Genomic DNA, 19451 nt, shown 5'->3' on the forward strand with positions numbered 1-19451 from the left:
TTGTGGAAACTCCCTACACGAGGTGGAGAAGGGCAAGAAGGAACAGCCTAGAAGCAGGGCCCTAAGGGTCGTGGGATCCCTCCTCCCGGGCGCTGCACCGGACCTGAAACTTCTTGTTTAGGGAGACAAGTCTGTCTGCAAAAGGCCCACGTGAAGTGCTTCTCTAAAATGCTCTTCCTCCAGCCCAAAGCAAGAAGAAACCGCAGAGGGTACGTCCAGCTGACTCCCGTGCTCTGCACCCCGAAGCCTCTGCACCCCGAAGCCGCTCCCTTCCTGGCAGTCAAGGCCATCGAGACAAAAACGCCCCCAAACAAAAACGCCCCCTGCCGTGTGTGACTTCTTCTTGCAGGTGTCAGGCAACAGGTTCCTGCGAGCGCCCCCCGAGGGCTGAGCTGCTCCAACCCGCTTCCTGGGACCAAAACGCTGCAGGTGGCTCCGTGGATGACGCAGCTCTCAGGGCGAGCGGCAGAGGGGCCAGCTGGATCCCCCGGCCCTGGCCCCGGCTTCAAGACAGTGACCGTCCCCCCCAGACCCTGCATCTCTGGGCTGCAGAATCCGCATGGGGCGGGCACACTTCTCCTGAGGACTCTGTAGCCACCAGTATAGGACCTGAGTGAGGCCCACCTGTTGCCGCCACGCAGTTCTGTCCTGAGGGTGACAAGCAGCTACAGCGACACAAAGCTTGTATTTGTCAGATCAGGGGACCGGCTGGCTTGGGCCCGCAGGCCATGGACTTTGAACCCTGAGCAGAGATGGAAAAAGGGACCGAGAAGATGCCAACAGGGTGGACACCAGCCGATCCGGCCTCTGCACTAAAAGGTCCTCACCCCTTAAACTGGATAGTTCCCAATTAGGAGGTTGGAGGAGACTGGGAATGGGAATGGGCGCCTCTGCAAACGCCAGGAACTGTGGCAAAGTGTCCTCGGGCCTCGGGAAACGCTTCTCGGCTGAGGGAGCGGGTGGGGGGTCTTGCTCTATCATATTTTCTAGAAAAGGACTAACCCTGCTGCTGTGGTTGGTGACCCAGTGGGGAAAATGGGGGGAAATCCTGTATCCTAGTACAAAAGGCCTGCTCTTTGCATTGCTGTCCCACAACAAAGACCAGACCGTCGGGGACTTCCTTTTTTGTTTTTTTTTGTTTTTATTTTTTTAGTCCCATGGGCTGAATCCCCCAACCAAATTTGACATGGAGTGATTTTTTTTTTTTTAAGGTACTTAGAGAAGTTGCTGGGGGTTAGCGTCTTGGGACAAAAGGGGCTGGAGTACGACCAAGCTACAGGAGAATTTTATTTTATTTTATTTTTTTATTTATGATAGTCACAGAGAGAGAGAGAGAGAGAGAGAGAGAGAGAGAGAGGCAGAGACATAGGCAGAGGGAGAAGCAGGCTCCATGCACCGGGAGCCTGATGTGGGATTCGATCCCGGGTCTCCAGGATCGCGCCCTGGGCCAAAGGCAGGCGCTAAACCGCTGCGCCACCCAGGGGTCCCCTACTACAGGAGAATTTTAAATCGCAGAATCACTTGCTGTAGAGTGTGGCATTTTGCTCAAAAAAAATTTTTTTATTTTAATTTATTTGAGAGAGAGAGTGAGAGAGAAAAGAGAGGGAGCAGGGGCAGGGGGAGGAGCAGAGGGAGAGGCAGGAGCAGGCTCCCAGCTCCCAGCTCAGCGGGAGCCCAATACCAGGCTCGATCCCAGCACCCAGGGATCATGACCTGCACTGAAGACAGACATTTAACCCACTGAGCCACCCAGGCGCCCCTCAGATTTGGTTCTTATTTCAAAATTAGCCCATTTTAAGATTGTCCACAATCCACCATCCTTAAGTGATGAATAACATGTTACAGGCTGTCCTCGGGGATCCCTGGGTGGCTCAGCGGTTTAGCGCCTGCCTTTGGCCCAGGGTGTGATCCTTGGGGTCCTGGGATCGAGTCCCGCTCCAGCTCCCTGCATGGAGCCTGCTTCTCCCTCTGCCTGTGTCTCTGTCAATCTCTCTCTGTGTGTCTATCATGAACAAATAAATAAATCTTTAAAAAATAAAAAAAAGGCTGTCCTCATCTTGGACTATTCAGAAGTTTTCCCCATTGAACAAAAAATCCCTCCTATTTTAGGAAAGGGGTAGGGCTGGTTCTCGCTAGTGAGCAATACTAAACACAGCCAGACACACACCCGGGCAGCTCTCAAACTGATTTGAAAGACAAAAAACTTCGTTGACAATCTGAGCTAGGGCTCCAAGAGAAACACGGTAACGCAGTGCGGATGGCACATTTTGTTAAGAATTAGAAAGAAGGTCGCAAGGCAGCCCAGGGGGCTCAGAGGTGTAGAGCTGCCTTAGGCCCGGGGTGTGACTCCGGGGTCCCGGATCGAGTCCCGCATCCGGCTCCCTACATGGAGCATGCTTCTCTCTCTCTTTCTCATTAATAAATAAATAAAATCTTAAAAAAAAAAAAAAAGGCCTCGGACGCCTGGAGGGCTCAGCGGTTGAGCGCCTGCCTTCTGCCCAGGGCGTGACCCCCAGGGTCCCGGGATCGAGTCCCACATCGGGCTCCCTGCATGGAGCCTGCTTCTCCCTACCTGTGTCTCTGCCTCTCTCTCTCTCTGTGTCTCTCAGAAATAAATAAATAAAATCTTTAAAAAGAATTAGAAGGCCACGAATCACAAGAGCAGCGGATGATTTACCGACTCTTTGGTGCCTTCTCTTAGGGATTCCAGGGGTTGTGTTTTGCTGTTTTGTTTGTTTCTTTGTTTAGGAGACCCGAGCCTCCGTCCACAGCAGTGCGAGGGTGCCCGGCTTTAACCACGCAGGTCTCCCACAGTCTTTGGGTGGGGGGAAATCGCGATTTGGGGTTTTTTGGGGTTTCTGATTTTGCAGTCCCACGGCTTCGGGCCCAGGGCCATGGGACGGGGCGGGGGGGGGGGCCTCGCGTCCATCCCAGGGCCACAGTGCCCCAAGCCCCGCGGGCCCACGCCGCCTGGTCACCCCGCAGTCACCCAGCAGGCGGGGCAGGGGCACCTCCCGGGGCGCACCGCTCCAGGGGATGCACCTGCCACGGGGGGCCCGGGCCGCACCCTGGAGCCACGTACCTTCCGGCGCAGGAGGCCACGGAGCAGCGCCGCCCTGGGTCCGGGGCGCAGGTCGGGCACAGGCACCTCCTGGGGCGCCCCTCCCCCCCACCCCCAGGGATGCACCTGTTGCGGGGGGGCCGGGCCGCACCCAGGAGCCACATACCTTCCCGCGTGGGCGGGGGCGCAGGTCGGGCACAGGCACCTCCTGGGGCCCCCCTCCCCCCCACCCCCAGGGATGCACCTGTTGCGGGGGGGGCCCGGGCCGCACCCTGGAGCCACGTACCTTCCCGCACGGGAGGCCACAGAGCAGCAGCGCCCTCGGGCCGGGGTGCAGGCGGGGCACAGCACCTCTCGGGGCGCCCCCCGCCCCCCCAGGATGCACCTGCCGGAGCCCGGGGCCGCACCTAGGAGCCTCGTACCTTCCCGCGCGGGCCGGGGCGCAGGCGGGGCACAAGCACCTCCCGGGGCGCCCCCTCACCCCCACCCCCGGGGATGCACCTGCCGCCGCGGGGTCGGGGCGCAGGCAGGGCACAGGCACCTCCCGGGGCGAACCCTCCCCACCCCCCGGGATGCAGCTGCCGCGGGGCCTCGTACCTTCCCGCGCGGGGTCGGGGCGCAGGCGGGGCACAAGCCCCTCTCGGGGCGCCCCCTCACCCCCCCCACCCCCAGGGATGCACCTGTTGCGGGGGGCCCGGCCCGCACCCAGGAGCCACGTACCTTCCCGCACGGGAGGCCACAGAGCAGCAGCGCCCTCGGGCCGGGGTGCAGGCGGGGCACAGCACCTCTCGGGGCGCCCCCCGCCCCCCCAGGATGCACCTGCCGGAGCCCGGGGCCGCACCTAGGAGCCTCGTACCTTCCCGCGCGGGCCGGGGCGCAGGCGGGGCACAAGCACCTCCCGGGGCGCCCCCTCACCCCCACCCCCGGGGATGCACCTGCCGCCGCGGGGTCGGGGCGCAGGCAGGGCACAGGCACCTCCCGGGGCGACCCCCCCCCCCCCCCCCCGGGATGCACCTGCCGCAGGGCCGCACCCAGGAGGCTCGTACCTTCCAGCGCTGGAGGCCGCGGAGCAGCGCCGCCCTGGGTCCGGGGCGCAGGCGGGGCGGGGGGCAGCTCCCGGGGCTCCGGGCCCCCCTTGCCCCGGGGACAGGCCGGCCGGAGGGCGGAGTCCGGCCCCGGGCGCTGCGCGGGCGGCGGCTGCACCCAGGCGGCCCTGGGCCTCCGCAGCCGGGCGTCGGGGGCGCAGCGGGGCCGCTCGGGGTGCGGGGAGCTGCGCGGGCCGCCCGGGTCGCCGGGGCCCCCGCCCATCCTCCCGCGGGCGTCCCCGGGGGCCTCGGGCCGTCCTGCCGACTGCGACACCATCTCCCGGGCTCGGGGCTGCAGGTGTCAGCGCCGCGGGGCTAGCGGACTCGGGCCTCGAACTCGCTGCGCGGCCGGCGGGCCGGGCCGGGCAGCAGCGAACCTGCGAGGGGCAACAAACAAGAAATGGTTGGACACGCAGAGGACGGCGGCCGGATGCTTCACTCCAAATCTTGGGAGGAAAAGAAACAAAAAACACACAGGTCTGTGCTTGACAGTGCACAACACAGTGAATTCCACTTGGACTTCCAAGACGGAGGTAAACGCATCAATCATCAATCAATCAGCAATAACACTAGCAGCCAACACAGACACTGGGATAGAACGAGTTTTTTTTTTTTTTTTTAATATTTCACTCATTTATTTATGAGAAACCCAGAGACATAGAGGCAGAGACACAGGCAGGGAGAAGCAGGCTCCATGCCGGGAGCCCGATGGGGGACTTGATCCCGGGTCTCCAGGATCACACCCTGAGCTGAAGGCAGGTGCTAAACCGCTGAGCCACCCGGGGATCCCCGGGAATGGGTTTCCAAGGCCTAAAGATAATAATGGAAGTTTGCAGGATAGAGTCATAGACGGTACAGCTGATGAAACAAGCCGTGCATTCTTCCAATAAAATTGAAGGTCAAGCCCCAAATGGGAATACCATTTGGAAGTAAATGTGCACTTTCATCGTTTCTTGCTTTTATTTAGTCTGCGTGTGTATTTCTTTTCTTTTTTAAAGATTTTATTTATTCATTCATGAGACACACAGAGAGAGGCAGAGGCACAGGCCGAGGGAGGAGCAGGTCCCCGCTGGGAGCCGCATGCAGGACTGGATCCCAGGACCCCGGGGTCACGGCCTGAGCTGAAGGCAGACGCTCAACCGCTGAGCCACCCGGGCGTCCCTCTGTGTGTCCATTTCCACAAAGTAGACCGGCAGCATGTGAAACAGGACAACCACTAGCCCTAAAAGTTTGTTTTACGTAACTGAGATTACAATACTGAGTTACAGCAGCAAGAGCAATTGGTAACTGGCTTTTCATAGCTCAAGAACACACTGTGAATCTAGACTCTCTATCTCCACTGCGGGCACGGAGCCTGACCCAGGGCTCGAGCTCACAACCCCGAGATCCTGATCTGAGCTGAAATCAAGAGTCGGCTGCCTAACCGACTGAGCCACCCGGGTGTCCCAGTTTGCTCACTATTAAAAGCTTAGTGTTTAGCTCTAGAAAAGAAAAGTCCCGATGAAAAGGTCGAGAGCTACTCAAAGGAGGAGCACTCCGGTCACCAAAGGAGGAGCACTCGGGTCACCGGGTCACCATAGTCACAGGCCCAGCACGTGTCTCTCCACAGCTCCCACCCAAGCAACTGGGAACAGCAGAAAAAAGGTCCAAGGGGGAAGGTCCAGAGATGCAAGCAGTCGGCTTAGGTGAGGGGAGCGCCACGGAAGGGTGGGAGCAGAGCCACAGGGTGGTGAGCTGAGACTTTGCAGTCAGTCCCAGGGCTTTAACTACTCCCATTATGTATACAGGGGCTCCCCGCCCCCTATCCCTACCCAGGCCTCCCCTGGGACCTCCGGCTGGCGTATCCTGCTGCCTCTCCGACACTCATCCAGGGGACATCACGAACTAACACATTCAAGCAGACTCTCATTTCCCCCAAAGCCAGTGCTCCCTGGTCTTCCCATCTCAGGAAACACACCTGCCGGCTGCTGAAGCCCAAACTCTGGAAGTCGTCTCTGATCCTACCTGTCCCTAGCGCTCTCTCTCTCTAATCCATTAGCAAGTTCCTCCCTACAGTTGCCATCCCACCTAGGTTACCATCTTCTCCCACCTGGGCCTCCTTCCACCTGCCCAAAGGGTCTCCCTGCTTCTACTCTCGCCAACTTATAACCAAGAAGGACGCAGAAATCTCTTCTAAGCCTAAGTCAGGTGTGGTTCCTCCCCGACCCCCCCCATCACCCACACACCCCCTGACGGCTTCTGGTCAAATCTGGACTGAAATCCAAAATCCTTACCTTGTCCCTAAGGCATGTCACGATCCTGTCCTGCAGACCGCTCTCACTCATCTCCATCCACCCTCCATAAGCCCCAACCACGCGGCCAACGCTTACGGCCTACAAGCTGTCGCCCACCCTGATGGTGTGGTCCCCGTCCCTCTGGCCCGCGCCTCTCTTCCTCCTGCTGAGCACACATCTGGCTCCTCCCTGCCTTGCTGCATGCTTTGGTTGATGAATTACTTCCTCAAAGAACTCTTTCCTAACTACCTCCTTAAAGTAGTTTCCTAGCCGCTCGCTATCACATCACCTTGCTTAATTTTCATCAGAGTAGTCTCACTTCCTGGTATTTTTTTTTTTTTTTAAGCTCCTTACTGTCATTCTCCTCCACCCCCTGCCTAGAAGCTCCATGAGAGCAGGGGTCCGGTCTGTTCTCCGCCAGGCCACAGAGTTACATACGGGGTTGGGGGGCGGGGGAGAGCTCACCAAGCTCACGGACTGAATGAGCAAACCCAACAAAATGGAAATAACGTCATGAGCTGGAGAGAAGACCTCTGTGGTGGGTACAGCTGTTCTGTTACGGTGGGAGAGTTGTTCACACAAGGTGTAGAAGCGAATCCTTCATGTTTCCTAGAGATGGGACATGTTGCTCACCCAACGCTTACAAATACCCCCACGAAGGTACATGTAAAAACTGTACTACGGTTCCTTAGGTTTTCTTGATTTGGGGGCCTCCCATTCTAGGTCACACCTTTGGAAGTGACGCCTGTACATCCCTGAGATACGTACAATACCACGCAATACGCATCCGCCCCAAATCACCGCTCTCGCCAAACATCACGAGGTGTGGCGGCAATTGCCATAACTCATCTGAAGCGCTTCGTCTTCCTTCTCCAAACCTCAAATCTCAGCTAGAGCCTCAATTTCTCTTCATCATGCATCTTCTCCTCTCCAATAATTTTGGGGTGTCGTAGTCACAAACACGGACCCCGACTGCATTACTATGAAGTGCCCAAAACACAGAAGCCTAGAACGAGCGAAGCACTCACCCTGCACCAAACAAACCCACCAATCCCACCTCATTCCCAGAAATGATGTTGGAAACGACGTTATCCCTCCCAACCTTTTCCTAGGAATTCACATACGTACGTCAGCCAGATCAGACTTACAACGTGGGATCCTCTATACATACACGTGGGCTCACTCCGGACAGAATCTGCAATGGATCTTCTTCTCCCAACAAGGTCTTGAGGGTGTATATCACTCTTAACTATCCTACCACTTTCTTTACTATTAACGTCTCAAAATTTACTTAACCAGACTCCTAATGACAGAAACTTATTTTCCGTTTTTCACTATCGTAAGATACACAGCAACCAACATCTTGCTCACGTTGTTTTTTTTCTTTCACTAGATTTCTTCTCTTACAGCTGCCAGTTTTAGTTCTGAGTCCACAGCTCATGATAACATCACTATTTCCACAAGAATGAAGCTGAAAGTCATGTTTTACGCTTGTTTCTCTACATATCATAGCTGTCCTTGTGTGGGGGAGATGATTGCAGATGTGAAATCACATTAAAAAAATGCACAGCCTCCAACCAACGATACGCAGCGGTGATCCCTGCGTGTTTTTTTTTTAAGAAACAGACTAAAGGCAATAGTTCAAGAAGAATGAGGTTATTTATGATCCTCCCTGATATGGAACGGACTTAACTGCACTGGGCAAAACAGACTTTCTTTTAAAAAGTAATTTCAGAAGCAGGTGCTTGCTCCACTTCCTTCTAGAAAGATGTTCTTGTTTCACACACATAATCGGCAGGTGTTGGCTTGTCTGGGTTACAAAATGAGAGCATTTTAGAGCTGGAATAGGCCCAGCGAGATGCAAAGCCACGTCTAAGGACACCACTGAGTCATGTCAGAGAGAGGATGAAAAGGCAGGTGGGACACCCATTAAGGAGCATGAGTTTCTCTGAGCGGGAGATTGACACAGGAGAGAGCAATGATTAGAAACCAAGTCCAGGCCCTGGTCCCAGAGGTCAACACCACCATTGCTTGATCTTTGGGGCAACAGATCATTCATGGGATACCATCGTATCGTTGTGTTGCTTGCTATCGCCTTGCTCGTAGTTTGTTAATTATCCGATTAAACAAACGTTTGCTGAGCATCTACTACATGACTGGCCTTGTTTCTGTTTTGGAAGCCCGGGAGTAAAATGAGCGCTATGCTCCCCGCAGTCGTTTACGTTCTGGTGGAGGAGAGACCGTGACCGAACCCATACGTTCACACGTCTCGGTGCCGATAGGCAGTAGGCACTATGAGTCTGAGCAATGGTTGGCTTCTTCCCAAGTGGGGTCTTTTGAATCACAGAGGCTTAGGTACAAAGGCAAAATCATTTTCCAAACACATTTTAAAGGGAGAGAAATCAAATTACAAAGCTTACTGTCATTTCTATCGGGAGTTTCCTGTTGAGGGTGAGCACAGGCCAGATTATTAATTAACATATATGAAGCAGCAAAGGTCCTAGATGAAAAGAGAGACTCCTGGGTTCCCCCTGCCAAGTCATTCTGGTTGGGCCCCTGCCCATCAAAGTCAGTGTGGCTCTGTCAAGAATGACTGCATCACGAGGACAACCTCGGAGCCACAATGCCAACGGCAAAGACACAACTTTTGCAAAAGGGGTGGATGACTCAGTTGGGCATGAGCCACCATGACCTCTATAGTGACCTCACAAAAGTCTTTCAGACCATAACCAGCCAGGACTTTGATGGCAGAGGAGCAGCTTTTAGCTGCTAATGCCCCTAACAATCTTAGAGTCACTCCATGAATAAGCACAAACGTGTCAGATTTAGGAGTTAAGACTTTCTCCGCCCCAGCAAAACTACTAACTGAATGCATCACTGGGAGCACTAAAGACTCATCTTAAATGTTACCTCCTCAGCGAGGCCTCCTTGGTCCCCCTAAAGGTCTAAGCAACTGTCCAGCCAGTACTTCCTCTCCCCCTTTCCACCTCTAGTTTCCCTACTCCTTAGCACTAATCCGCATTTGATTTAACCTCAAAGACTAACACCCACTAGAATGTAAAATCCCTGAGCCTAACTTTTTTTTAAAAAAATTGTACTTTGGATATACTACTTTGTTCCCAGAACCCAAGACAGGGGCACATAATAGGTGCTCAGCAAATTTATTCTTTGTGAATAAAATGACTGCAAGAAGGAATGCGCAATCAGTAGCTAAGTATGGTTCCGTTGGTTATTTCTGTTGCCCAAGAAAGAAAGTCAAGAACAGATGTCAACCTTTAGAAGAAATCAGAGATCACGACCCAAGATTTCTGTCCATCATTGCCTTAGAATAAAGGAAGTTGGAGAATAGAAATCATAAATAAGAGTGGAAGGGAAAGGTAAACTTCGTTTACGCCAGTTTGGTGGTGCCTTACTGAGCATGCTCAGGAATAAGCAAACGCGAGTGAACAGACAGCTTGTGAGCTATTCGGGGCTAACGCAGTTCCCCAGTCCTCTTCCCATCTTTCAGTATCTACTTCCCTTCACGCTTTAAACAAGACTCACATCCCCGAGGATGTCAACAGACTCAGACTATCACTTGTCACACAGAAACCGTCAAGATGCCCAATGGAGTGGCTCCACAGGTTCCACCAAGTGGCCAGGAATCAGTCCCCTGCCATTTTCATACAGCTCCAATGTCACCCACAACACATGCTGGACTCTGTTCTAACACGACGTGCACCAGGAAGGAAACAGGGCTATATTGCAATGGGGGCTGGTGGCATCATATGGACTCCTCTCTGACCAACTTAACCTTTGGCAATGACCCTGAATTTTGAAGGTCTGCTGTCAGAAGGACAGAAGGACAGAAAGTAATTATGACAGATGGGTGGGGTGAGAAGGGGAAGACCCAACAAAGGCAAAGACCAAGGAACACCAGATACTTTGCCCAATAAAACCGCAAGGTTGCCCAAGATACACAAATTACTAACTTCCTGTGGTCACTGCGTATGTCAGTATGTCACACTTACCGCTCTCATTCTACACAATGATACCATGAAATGTTTCAGGTGTTATTATGCTGATTTGGGGACTGAAATAAAGAACGTTAGGGGACTTGCCCAAAGCCTCACCATGAATAACCACCAGAAGGAGAACAAAAACCAAAAGTCTGACACCTGATCCAAAGCTCCTTCCACTGATATTTACATGTGCCATTTGGGCTGAAATTAGGATATTTTTAATTTCATTGGCAAAGTCATATTAAGAATTTTCTCATGAGATCTGTCGCAAAACAAAGGATTAAGAACCACACCACTATATCTGATTCCATGTTTTTAGAACACAATGCCCGGAATTTTATGATTATACCTATTCATAAAAACAAACAAACAAAACCATTGTACATACATCTCCAATATGGGACTATTTATTTATAAATCTTGGGATGCCTGGGTGGCTCAGCGGTTGAGCATCTGCCTTTGGCTCAGGGCATGATCCTGGAGATCCAGGATCGAATCCCGCATCGGGCTCCCTGTGTGGAGTCTGCTTCTCCCCTCTGCCTGTATCTCTGCCTCTTTGTCTCTGTGTCTCTCATGAATAAATAAATAAAATCTTAAAAAAAAAAACTTTATATGTGCACAGCTCTTCTAATATACTATGTAACTTAAAAAGTCCTGAAAATATCAATTTGTTCTTCCTTTCCAATACATCATCTTGCAGCCTAAAAATACATACCACCACTCAACTAATGTTTTACTTAAAACCTTCCATATAAAAAAACCCCACAACAAACAAAAAATTGCCTCTCTACGTGGATATGAAACAACTGAATAAGACAAAAATTTACCCAAAGTAGGAGTAGGTACCTATCCATGAATGATGGCGAGGTTCTCATGTTTGGGCAAAATCAAATGGGGAGCCATATCAGAAAACAGTCTTGCAGTTCCCCCAATAGTTACACATGCAGTTACCATTTGACCTAGCAATTCCTCTCCTGGGTACGTACCCGAGAGAGTGAAAGTACATGTTCACACGAGAACTTGTGCACAAATGTGAACGGCAGCATTATTCAGAATAGGCAGGAAAATGGAAACCACCCACACGTCCAGAGACTGATCGCGGGGCGAGCAAAGCGTGTGACAGTAGGGTCGTTGGGCCGCAATACGAAGTGAAGTGCTGAGACACGTGGCAGCACCGACAGGCCCTGAAAACGATATGTGTAGTCCAACAGCCCGTCCCAAAAGATATTTCATTTCATACTGATAAGTACTTTTTTTTTTTTAATGAAATGTCCAGAATGGGGAAAGCCGTAGAGGGAGAACATAAATTAGTGGGTTTTGGGGGGAAGGAGGAAATGAGAACATCAAGAGTGATGACGGTTCAAGGATACAGGATACATCTTTTTTTTTTTTTTAAGATTTATTTATTTATTTATTCAGAGAGAGAGAGAGAGAGAGAAAGGCAGAGACAGGCAGAGGGAGAGTCAGGCTCCATGTAGGGAGCCCGACGTGGGACTCGATCCTGGGCCTCCAGGATCACACCTCAGGCTGCAGGCGGCGCTAAACCGCTGAGCCACCCGGGCTGCCCTACAGGATACATCTTTGGGGATCTCAGCGCTAATGAGGACACATATCTGCTGCATATACTAGAGCCACTGAGCTGTACACTTTAAAAGCAGCACTTAAAAAAAAAAAAGATGTATTTATTTGAGAGGAGGGAGGGAGGAGCAGAGCAAGAGGGAGAGAGAATCCCAAGCAGACCCCAAGCCGAGCATGGAGCCCTAGGCGGGGCTCGATCTCATGACCCTAAGCTGAATGAAGCCGAGAGTTGGATGCTCCACTGACTGAGACACCCGGGGCCCCTGCACCGTACAATTTAAATGGGTGAATTGTAGGTTATGTGACTCCTATCTCAATCTCAATAATGTTGTCCAATACAACGAAATGGGAAGAAGCTCCCTTCGTCATCCTTCAAGAAGGTCTAGGAAAGGGCGCCTGGGTGGCTCAGTCGGTTAAGCGTCTGCCTCCGGCTCAGGTCAGGATCCCAGGATCCTGGGATGGAGCCCCACGTCGGGCTCCCTGCTCCGTGGGGAGCTTGCTTCTTCCTCTCCCTCTGCGGCTCCCCCTGCTGTGCTCTCGCTCTCTCTCGCTCTGTCAAAAAATAAATAAATACATACATGTGTAGGGCGCCCAGAGGGTGCTGGTATCGCGTGGGCTGCGGGGATCAGAGGAGCACCAGCTGTAGGTCAGGCTGCACACAACGGCACTGAAAGTTCGGGGGAAACAGAGCGTAGATCAAGGGAACACAGAACATAGACGCCTGAAGTAGGCAGGGAGGAGACAGGGGAAGTAGAAGTGAAATTGCCACAACTGAACTATCTAGAAAAAGAAAAGAGGAAAAAACACAAAAACCGAGAGCTGGTAAAGATGACTTCATGAGTGTGATGGCAACTAGTCACTGGGCACTCACTGGTCACCGCACCCTACACGACCGTCCAGACCGCCACGCTCGTCCTCAGACCAGCACCGCCAGGCAGGTTGTGCGGGTCCCACTGTACAGATGGGAAACAAAGTCAACGCAGCTCAGTAGTGTGCTTACGTGGGACTAAGTGCCCATCTTTGAGAAACATACACAGACGTACGTAGAAATCATTTCTGGCAAAGTCATACCGTGGGAAGAGCCAGCCGGGGATACGGATGACACCCAACTGGCCATGGTGAGAACTGTTGAAAATGGGAGAAGGGTACATGTCCTATTCCCTGTGCTTTTAAGTTTGGAATTTTCCATAAGCAAACTCCCTAGGTAAAAGTTTTTTAAAACAACAACAGGGGCACCCGGGTGGCTCAGTCGGTTAAGCGTCTAACCTTGATTTCCACTCAGGCCGTGATCCCAGGGTCATGAGATCGAGCCCCGGCATGGAGTGCACTTGAGATTCTCCTTCTTCCTCTGCACCACCCCCACCCCCTGCCTCGTTCTCTCTCTCTCTCTCTCAGAGAAAGAGTAAAAAAACAAATTAACAAATTTGTTAAATTTAACAAATTAAAAGAAAAGAAAGAATTCCACATTGCCATATCTGTCCATGTGCCCCTGGGTACCTGTCTGACCTCCTTATCTACTACCTCTCCATCCCCACAGCTCTATACTCTTCTGCACCCCTACACCCATCTAGACTCTTCTACATGAACTTCCATCTCTATTCGAATTTACCTTTGGAATGAGACGTTTTTCATCGCCCTTTTTAAAACTGCATCCCTAAGGGGTGCGCTATCCTCATTTACTGTCCTATTTTTTTTTCCCCAAGAGCACTCGTCTTTTATTATCTTGGCCATCATCATCAGTTGATAACTGACACTTACATGGCTTTTACTGTCTGCCTGGCACTGTTCTAGATGCTTCTACACACACACACACACACACACACACACACACACACACGATCCTTCTAATACTTTATGAGGTAGCTATAACAACACTATTTTCATTTTACAGATGAGAACTCGAGGCACAGCTTGTAAATGGTGCATTTCACCTCCGGGCAGTCTTGCTCCCAAGTTTACATTCTTCCCCATAACAGCACAGGGGTAAAGGAAAGACCTTCAAATCTCACGGACCGCAAGATTTTCTCCAGAACATTAAAATTTATCAAGCAGGACGGGACTGCTGGCAATGTCATGCTTGATAAATTTTAATGTCCCTTGGCCCGAATCTCCACAGACACTAAGAGTTTAAACGAAGGGTGAGCAACCAAAACCAAAATCAAAACCAAACCAAACCAATCCAAAAAAAAAAAAAAAAACCAAAAAACACATTTTACATATGTCATGAGACAGTTCAAATGATTTGATGATTGAGTCGTATGGCTTAAAATACCCTTAAAATGTGCATAAACAAGAGTTCAACTCCCCTGACATACCGTATTTAAAAGAGCTATCCTGCAAGCTGTCTTCTAAGAACAATTTCCAAAGAAACAGAGAATAGGGAAGGACTTTACATATATTTTCCAGATAGTTGTTCTCTGACCCACCACAGATTGCTGAAATAAAAGAATGTAGAAAAGTGAAAGGATAAAAAACAAAAACCACCAAAATCCCCACCCTGCCCTCCAGTCCGAAATCAACAAGACAAAAGCACCTGCCGGCGGGGGGTGCTTTTCATTGTGACCTGCCCCCCAAAAGCTCTGAGGTCTGATTTACATTTATTATTATTATTTTAATAAGTGAAAAACTAAGGCTCCAAGAATCTGATTTACATTTATTATTATTATTTCAATACGTGTAAAAACTAAGGCTCCAAGAACAGAACTCAAGTTTTGTTGTTCTTTTTTTTAAAATGTAATTTCCAAACATTAGTAGTTGGGCAGATCACATTTACGTGTGCAGATTGTTTTGGCTTTTTCTCCTTTATCATTTTCCAGCCGACTGTTAATGAAGACAAAAGCCACTTTCCTCTGAAACTTCTTTTTTACTTGCTGGACTGGTTTCTCTTTCACAATTCACACTTCATGTTCCAGCGAGAAGTAAAGCATTTCAATATAGGATTATTGTGACTATTTTGTGGATGAGAAAACAAACAGAGGCCCAGAAAAAGGAAGTAAAGAGGAGACCACCCAGCAACGGCAGCAAGCTCAGCACTGGGGACCTGGAGCCTTGCTCTCGCCCTCAATGCTGCCTCTATGTATGAGGGAGATAAAACCCAGTACATAAGTTAAGAAAAAAAAAAAAAACCCACACACAAATGTCCCCATCAAATATAATTTTATGCCAATCTGAGAAATTCTCCACTTACTAGCTGTGTGACTTTGGGCAAGGCACTTAACCTCTCTGTGTTTCAGTTTCTTTATAGACTGTTGTGAGAACTCAATGAACTGGAACATGCATATAATCAGGCGGGCACACAATATTCAATAAAACTTAGCTTTATCATCACTATCAATGTTATTTTACAAAGACTTGTAGTTCAGCATATACAACAGCACAATTAAGGAGGCTTAGTTTTACTTCTCAACTTTGTAAATGAGTCGCCTCTCAACTCCTTTTAATTAGACTCTAAAAAAAATTTTTTTTTTAATTTATGTATTCGTGAGAGACGCAGAGAGAGGGGCAGACACAGGGAAAAGGAGAAGGCTCCCTCTGAGGAGCGGATGCAGGACTCGATCCCAGGACCCTGGGATCAAGGGCCTGCAACTCAGGACCCCTGGGCCTGGGCCTGAGGCAGAGAGTCAGCCTCTGAGTCCCCCGGGGGTGCCCCATAACTCCTTTCAATTAAAATGAAAAATCAATCTCACTGGGGGGGGGGGGCACTTGACGGGATGAGCACTGGGTGTTATACTATATGTTGGCAAATGTTGGCAAATCAAACTCCAATAAAAAAAAATACAAAAAGAAAAAGGAAAAGGAAAAAACAATTGGAGGCCTTGGTGACCTTGTCCCGCTTACCTTATTTTATCTTTTTAGAACAGATACAACGTGACACGCAGGCCTTAGCCCTGCTCTCCTGTACAATGGCTGGGAATCGCTTATTTACAAAGAGCTGCTTAAATTGCGACAGTCACACAAGCAACCCTGTGACCTTTCCTTTCCATATTAGCAACACGAGTCTCCACTTAGGAACAAGGGAAACTGCTCCGGCGGGCAGTGCTACTAGCTGTGTGCCCTCAGACAGGTGGGGACGACCTGTTAGCAAGCAGGGTGACTCCCTCTTTAGCTCCTGCTTCTTCTAGGGATCGTTCAAACGGAAATGCTGATTCTCGCAGAGTGACCCTTGGCTCTGACATTGTTTTCCCCTTATCAGAAACCAAGAACTCTGACCCCAGAAAGCCAACCCTGTTTTCGGAGCTCAAAGGTTTCCTGTAGGGCAGGTCAAGTCAAATCAGATCCACCCCCCTGCCCGCCCCCACCCCCACCAGAGGTCACTACCAATTTGTCAACTTTCTTAGCCTCTCAGGCCCTGGAGAAGATGAGGAAGGCAAAGTTCCCGTCCCCTGGTGGGTCCCCTGATGGGTCCCCTGATGTGCTGGGAAGAGGAGCTGCGGCCAGACCCCGAGAAACAGGCACATCCTGCTACCCAGGGCAGGTAAACGGGAAAAGGTGACCCCACCCCAAGCGGCCGCCCCAATGCTCCCCCGAGGCTGTCCTGCTGGGGCCGGAAGGGGCGTGGGCCGCAGGGGCGTGGGCCGCAGGGTGGGACCTCTGTGTCCACCCCACGCGCTGCAAGCGCTGCCAAGCGCGGCCCTGCCCGACCCCCCCGCCCCGGGGAAGCAGGGCGGGGACGCCCCTCACTCCGCACACAGGCGCCCAAGGGCGACCCTCGGCCCCCCAGCCCTCCCGAGACACCTTCAGCGCAAAGATCCTTCCGGGGGCGCCGCAGGCGGGTCTGGAACGCACCCCTTCCTTTTAGCCCTCAACCCCATTGAGTAACCCCTCTTGTGAAGGTTCTCGACGTTCTCCAAGCTGACAGTGTCCAGGATCGTGCGGGGGGGGGGGGGGGGGGGGGGCGGGGCGGGGAACCTCCCTGTGGCCATCTCAGAGGGTGCACCCCCCCCGCCCCTGGCCATCTCAGCAGGTGCACCCCCCCCATCTCAGCAGGTGCACCCCCCCTCATCTCAGCAGGTGCACCCCCGCCCCTGGCCATCTCAGCAGGTGCACCCCCCCCCCCCCCCGGCCACCTCAGCAGGTGCACCCCCGCCCCTGGCCACCTCAGCAGGTGCACCCCCCATCTCAGCAGGTGCACCCCCCCGCCCCAGCCACCTCAGCAGGTGCACCCCCCACCTCAGCAGGTGCACCCCCCCACCTCAGCAGGTGCACCCCCCCACCCCGGCCATCTCAGCAGGTGCACCCCCCCGCCCCGGCCACCTCAGCAGGTGCACCCCCCATCTCAGCAGGTGCACCCCCCCGCCCCGGCCACCTCAGCAGGTGCACCCCCCATCTCAGCAGGTGCACCCCCCCCGCCCCGGCCATCTCAGCAGGTGCACCCCCACCTCAGCAGGTGCACCCCCCTCACCCGGCCATCTCAGCAGGTGCACCCCCCCACCTCAGCAGGTGCACCCCCCCCCCCGCCCCGGCCATCTCAGCAGGTGCACCCCCCCCCCCGCCCCCCGCCCCCGGCCATCTCAGCAGGTGCACCCCCCCACCTCAGCAGGTGCACGCCCCCCGCCCCGGCCACCTCAGCAGGGGCACACACCCCCACCCTGGGGCCGCTCGGACCGCCCCCGGCGCCGCGCTCTCGGGCTGTCCCCGAGCTCGCTCAAGCAGCCACACGCGTGGTGGTCGCCACGAGACGCCCAGAGGTGTGGGCGCCGTGGGGAGGGGAGGGGCCCGCCCAGCCCCCGCCCAGCCCCCGCCCGCCCCCGCCGGCCCTCGCCCCCTCGCCATCGCCCAAAGCCGTCCCCCGTTGCTCGGGGTCTGCGCGCCCGGAGAGCCGCCCACCGTCCGCCGCCCCGAGGCCCCCGCCCGGCCCGGGTCGCGCCCCGCTGCATCCGGCCCCTGCAAACCGCCGGCCGCGGGGAGCCCGTGTGCACGCGCGCCGAGGCCCCCGCGCCCCTCGCCGCCCCCTCCCCGGCAGCACCTGCACCGCCGCCCCCGCCCCCGCCGCCGCCCCCGCCCGGGCCGCCTCACCCCTGCCTCCAGGTGGGCGCCGTGAAGGGGGCGCGGAGGGCAGCGGCGCCTGACGGGCCGCCCCCCGCGCGGAGCCACCGGGCGGCCCCGGGAGGACGGAGCCGGGACGAGCTGGGCCCCCGCGCGGCTCCACCCCCGGAGCCGGGCCAGCCGGGGTCCCGCCCCGGTTCCTCCCCCAAGCCGCGCCCTGCCCTCTGGGGGGGCCCACCGCGCCCTCCGCGGCCGCAGACCCCGAGCAACGCGGACCTGGGCCCGGCCCCCCCGCACCTGCTGCTCGCCGAGCCCCGCGGGGAGCCCCCCTCCCGGGACCTGGCGGCAGCACCCACCCCCCCCACCCCCACCCCCCCCCCCCCCCCCCCCACCCCCACCCCCACCCCAGCTCGGCGGTCCTGCTGAAGCCAGGGTTGGCGGTTCCATCACACCTGGGGGCGGGGGGAGCATCCAGGTGTGATGGATCCAGGTGGACGCTGCGGGGAAGCCGCCAAGCCAAACCCAAAGTGTTCACGACTCGAAACCCGAGCCCTAAGGAAGGGTCAGGAGGCTGCGTGCCCCGCGTCCGGTCCCTTCCAGGCGCCCCAGCAGCGCGCCGACCTCTCCCGGGGGCAGGGGCGGGGGTCCCGGAGTTACCCGCCCTGGTAGCAGAGGCCGCAACCAACCTGCCCTCGCTTCCTTGGTGGCTTCTAGGTGGTGGAACCAGGTGGCAGGTAACGGGGCCTTGGTTTTGCTGGACGGCTCCGCGGAGCATCCCTGTCCCTGGCACAGCCCGCAGTGGGGTGGCCAAGCGCGGCTCCGGGGGTCCCCGCTCCCAGCAGAGGTGGGGTCCGCATCAGCGCCCCTAGACAAGCTAGAGGCCCGCCCCCCACTCCTGGGGAGCCTGTTTGGAGGCCTAGAAGGCTTGGACCTGAAAGGAGCCTGGACTTTGGAGGTTCTGCCCCAGGAATTCAGATGGGCTGAAGGCAGACTGGGAAGGGCTTTCTTTACATTGAAAGGAAGGAAGGAAAAAGGGAGGAAGGGAAGGAGGGAGGGAGGGGGGGCAGCCCGTAGATGTGCGCTGCCCGCCTTGGTACCAGGTTCCAAATTGTTCTGAGCTGTCCTGTGGGCATCGCCGAGAATAGACAGATCACCTGCTTCCATTTCACAAAGGAGAAATCTGCGTGTTGAAGAGGTTAAGTTACTTGCCCAAGGTCGCACAGCTGGTAGAGCACCGACGGGCTTTAAAGACCCAAGTCCAAGGCAAGAAAAGCATTCTCGGAAAGGCACTAGGAGATTTTTAGACCAAGATGGCAAGGTTTGGGCAGTTCCCCCTTGAAGTCGCTTTGACACCATCTTTTTGTCTGTTTGTTTTAGAGATTTTATTTATTTATGAGAGACAGACGCAGGCAGAGGGAGAAGCAGGCTCCATGCAGGGAGCCCGACGTGGGACTCGATCCGGCGTCTC

At 54.2% G+C, this 19451-nt stretch overlaps 1 protein-coding gene across 12 annotated transcripts in view; it reads right to left on the minus strand.

The window, feature by feature from the left end:
- The window catches only part of RUBCNL (rubicon like autophagy enhancer), a 49461-nt gene that overhangs the window by 20844 nt on the left and 9166 nt on the right, over window positions 1-19451 (minus strand). For 5 of the 12 annotated variants that reach the window (XM_041731119.1, XM_041731117.1, XM_041731120.1 and 2 more), the window contains exon 4: window positions 4108-4523. In XM_041731119.1, the coding sequence (XP_041587053.1) occupies window positions 4108-4423 (316 nt within the window). In that variant the 5' untranslated portion in view covers window positions 4424-4523. Of the gene's footprint in view, window positions 1-624; window positions 743-2677; window positions 2816-3082; window positions 4069-4107; window positions 4524-6419; window positions 10936-14313; window positions 14406-18013; window positions 18155-19451 lie in introns of those variants that run through there. The other 7 variants (XM_041731124.1, XM_041731126.1, XM_041731125.1 and 4 more) reach the window with 5 other exon arrangements.

Source organism: Vulpes lagopus, chromosome 16 (genome assembly GCF_018345385.1).
Source record: "Vulpes lagopus strain Blue_001 chromosome 16, ASM1834538v1, whole genome shotgun sequence".
Taxonomy (NCBI): Eukaryota; Metazoa; Chordata; class Mammalia; order Carnivora; family Canidae; genus Vulpes; species Vulpes lagopus.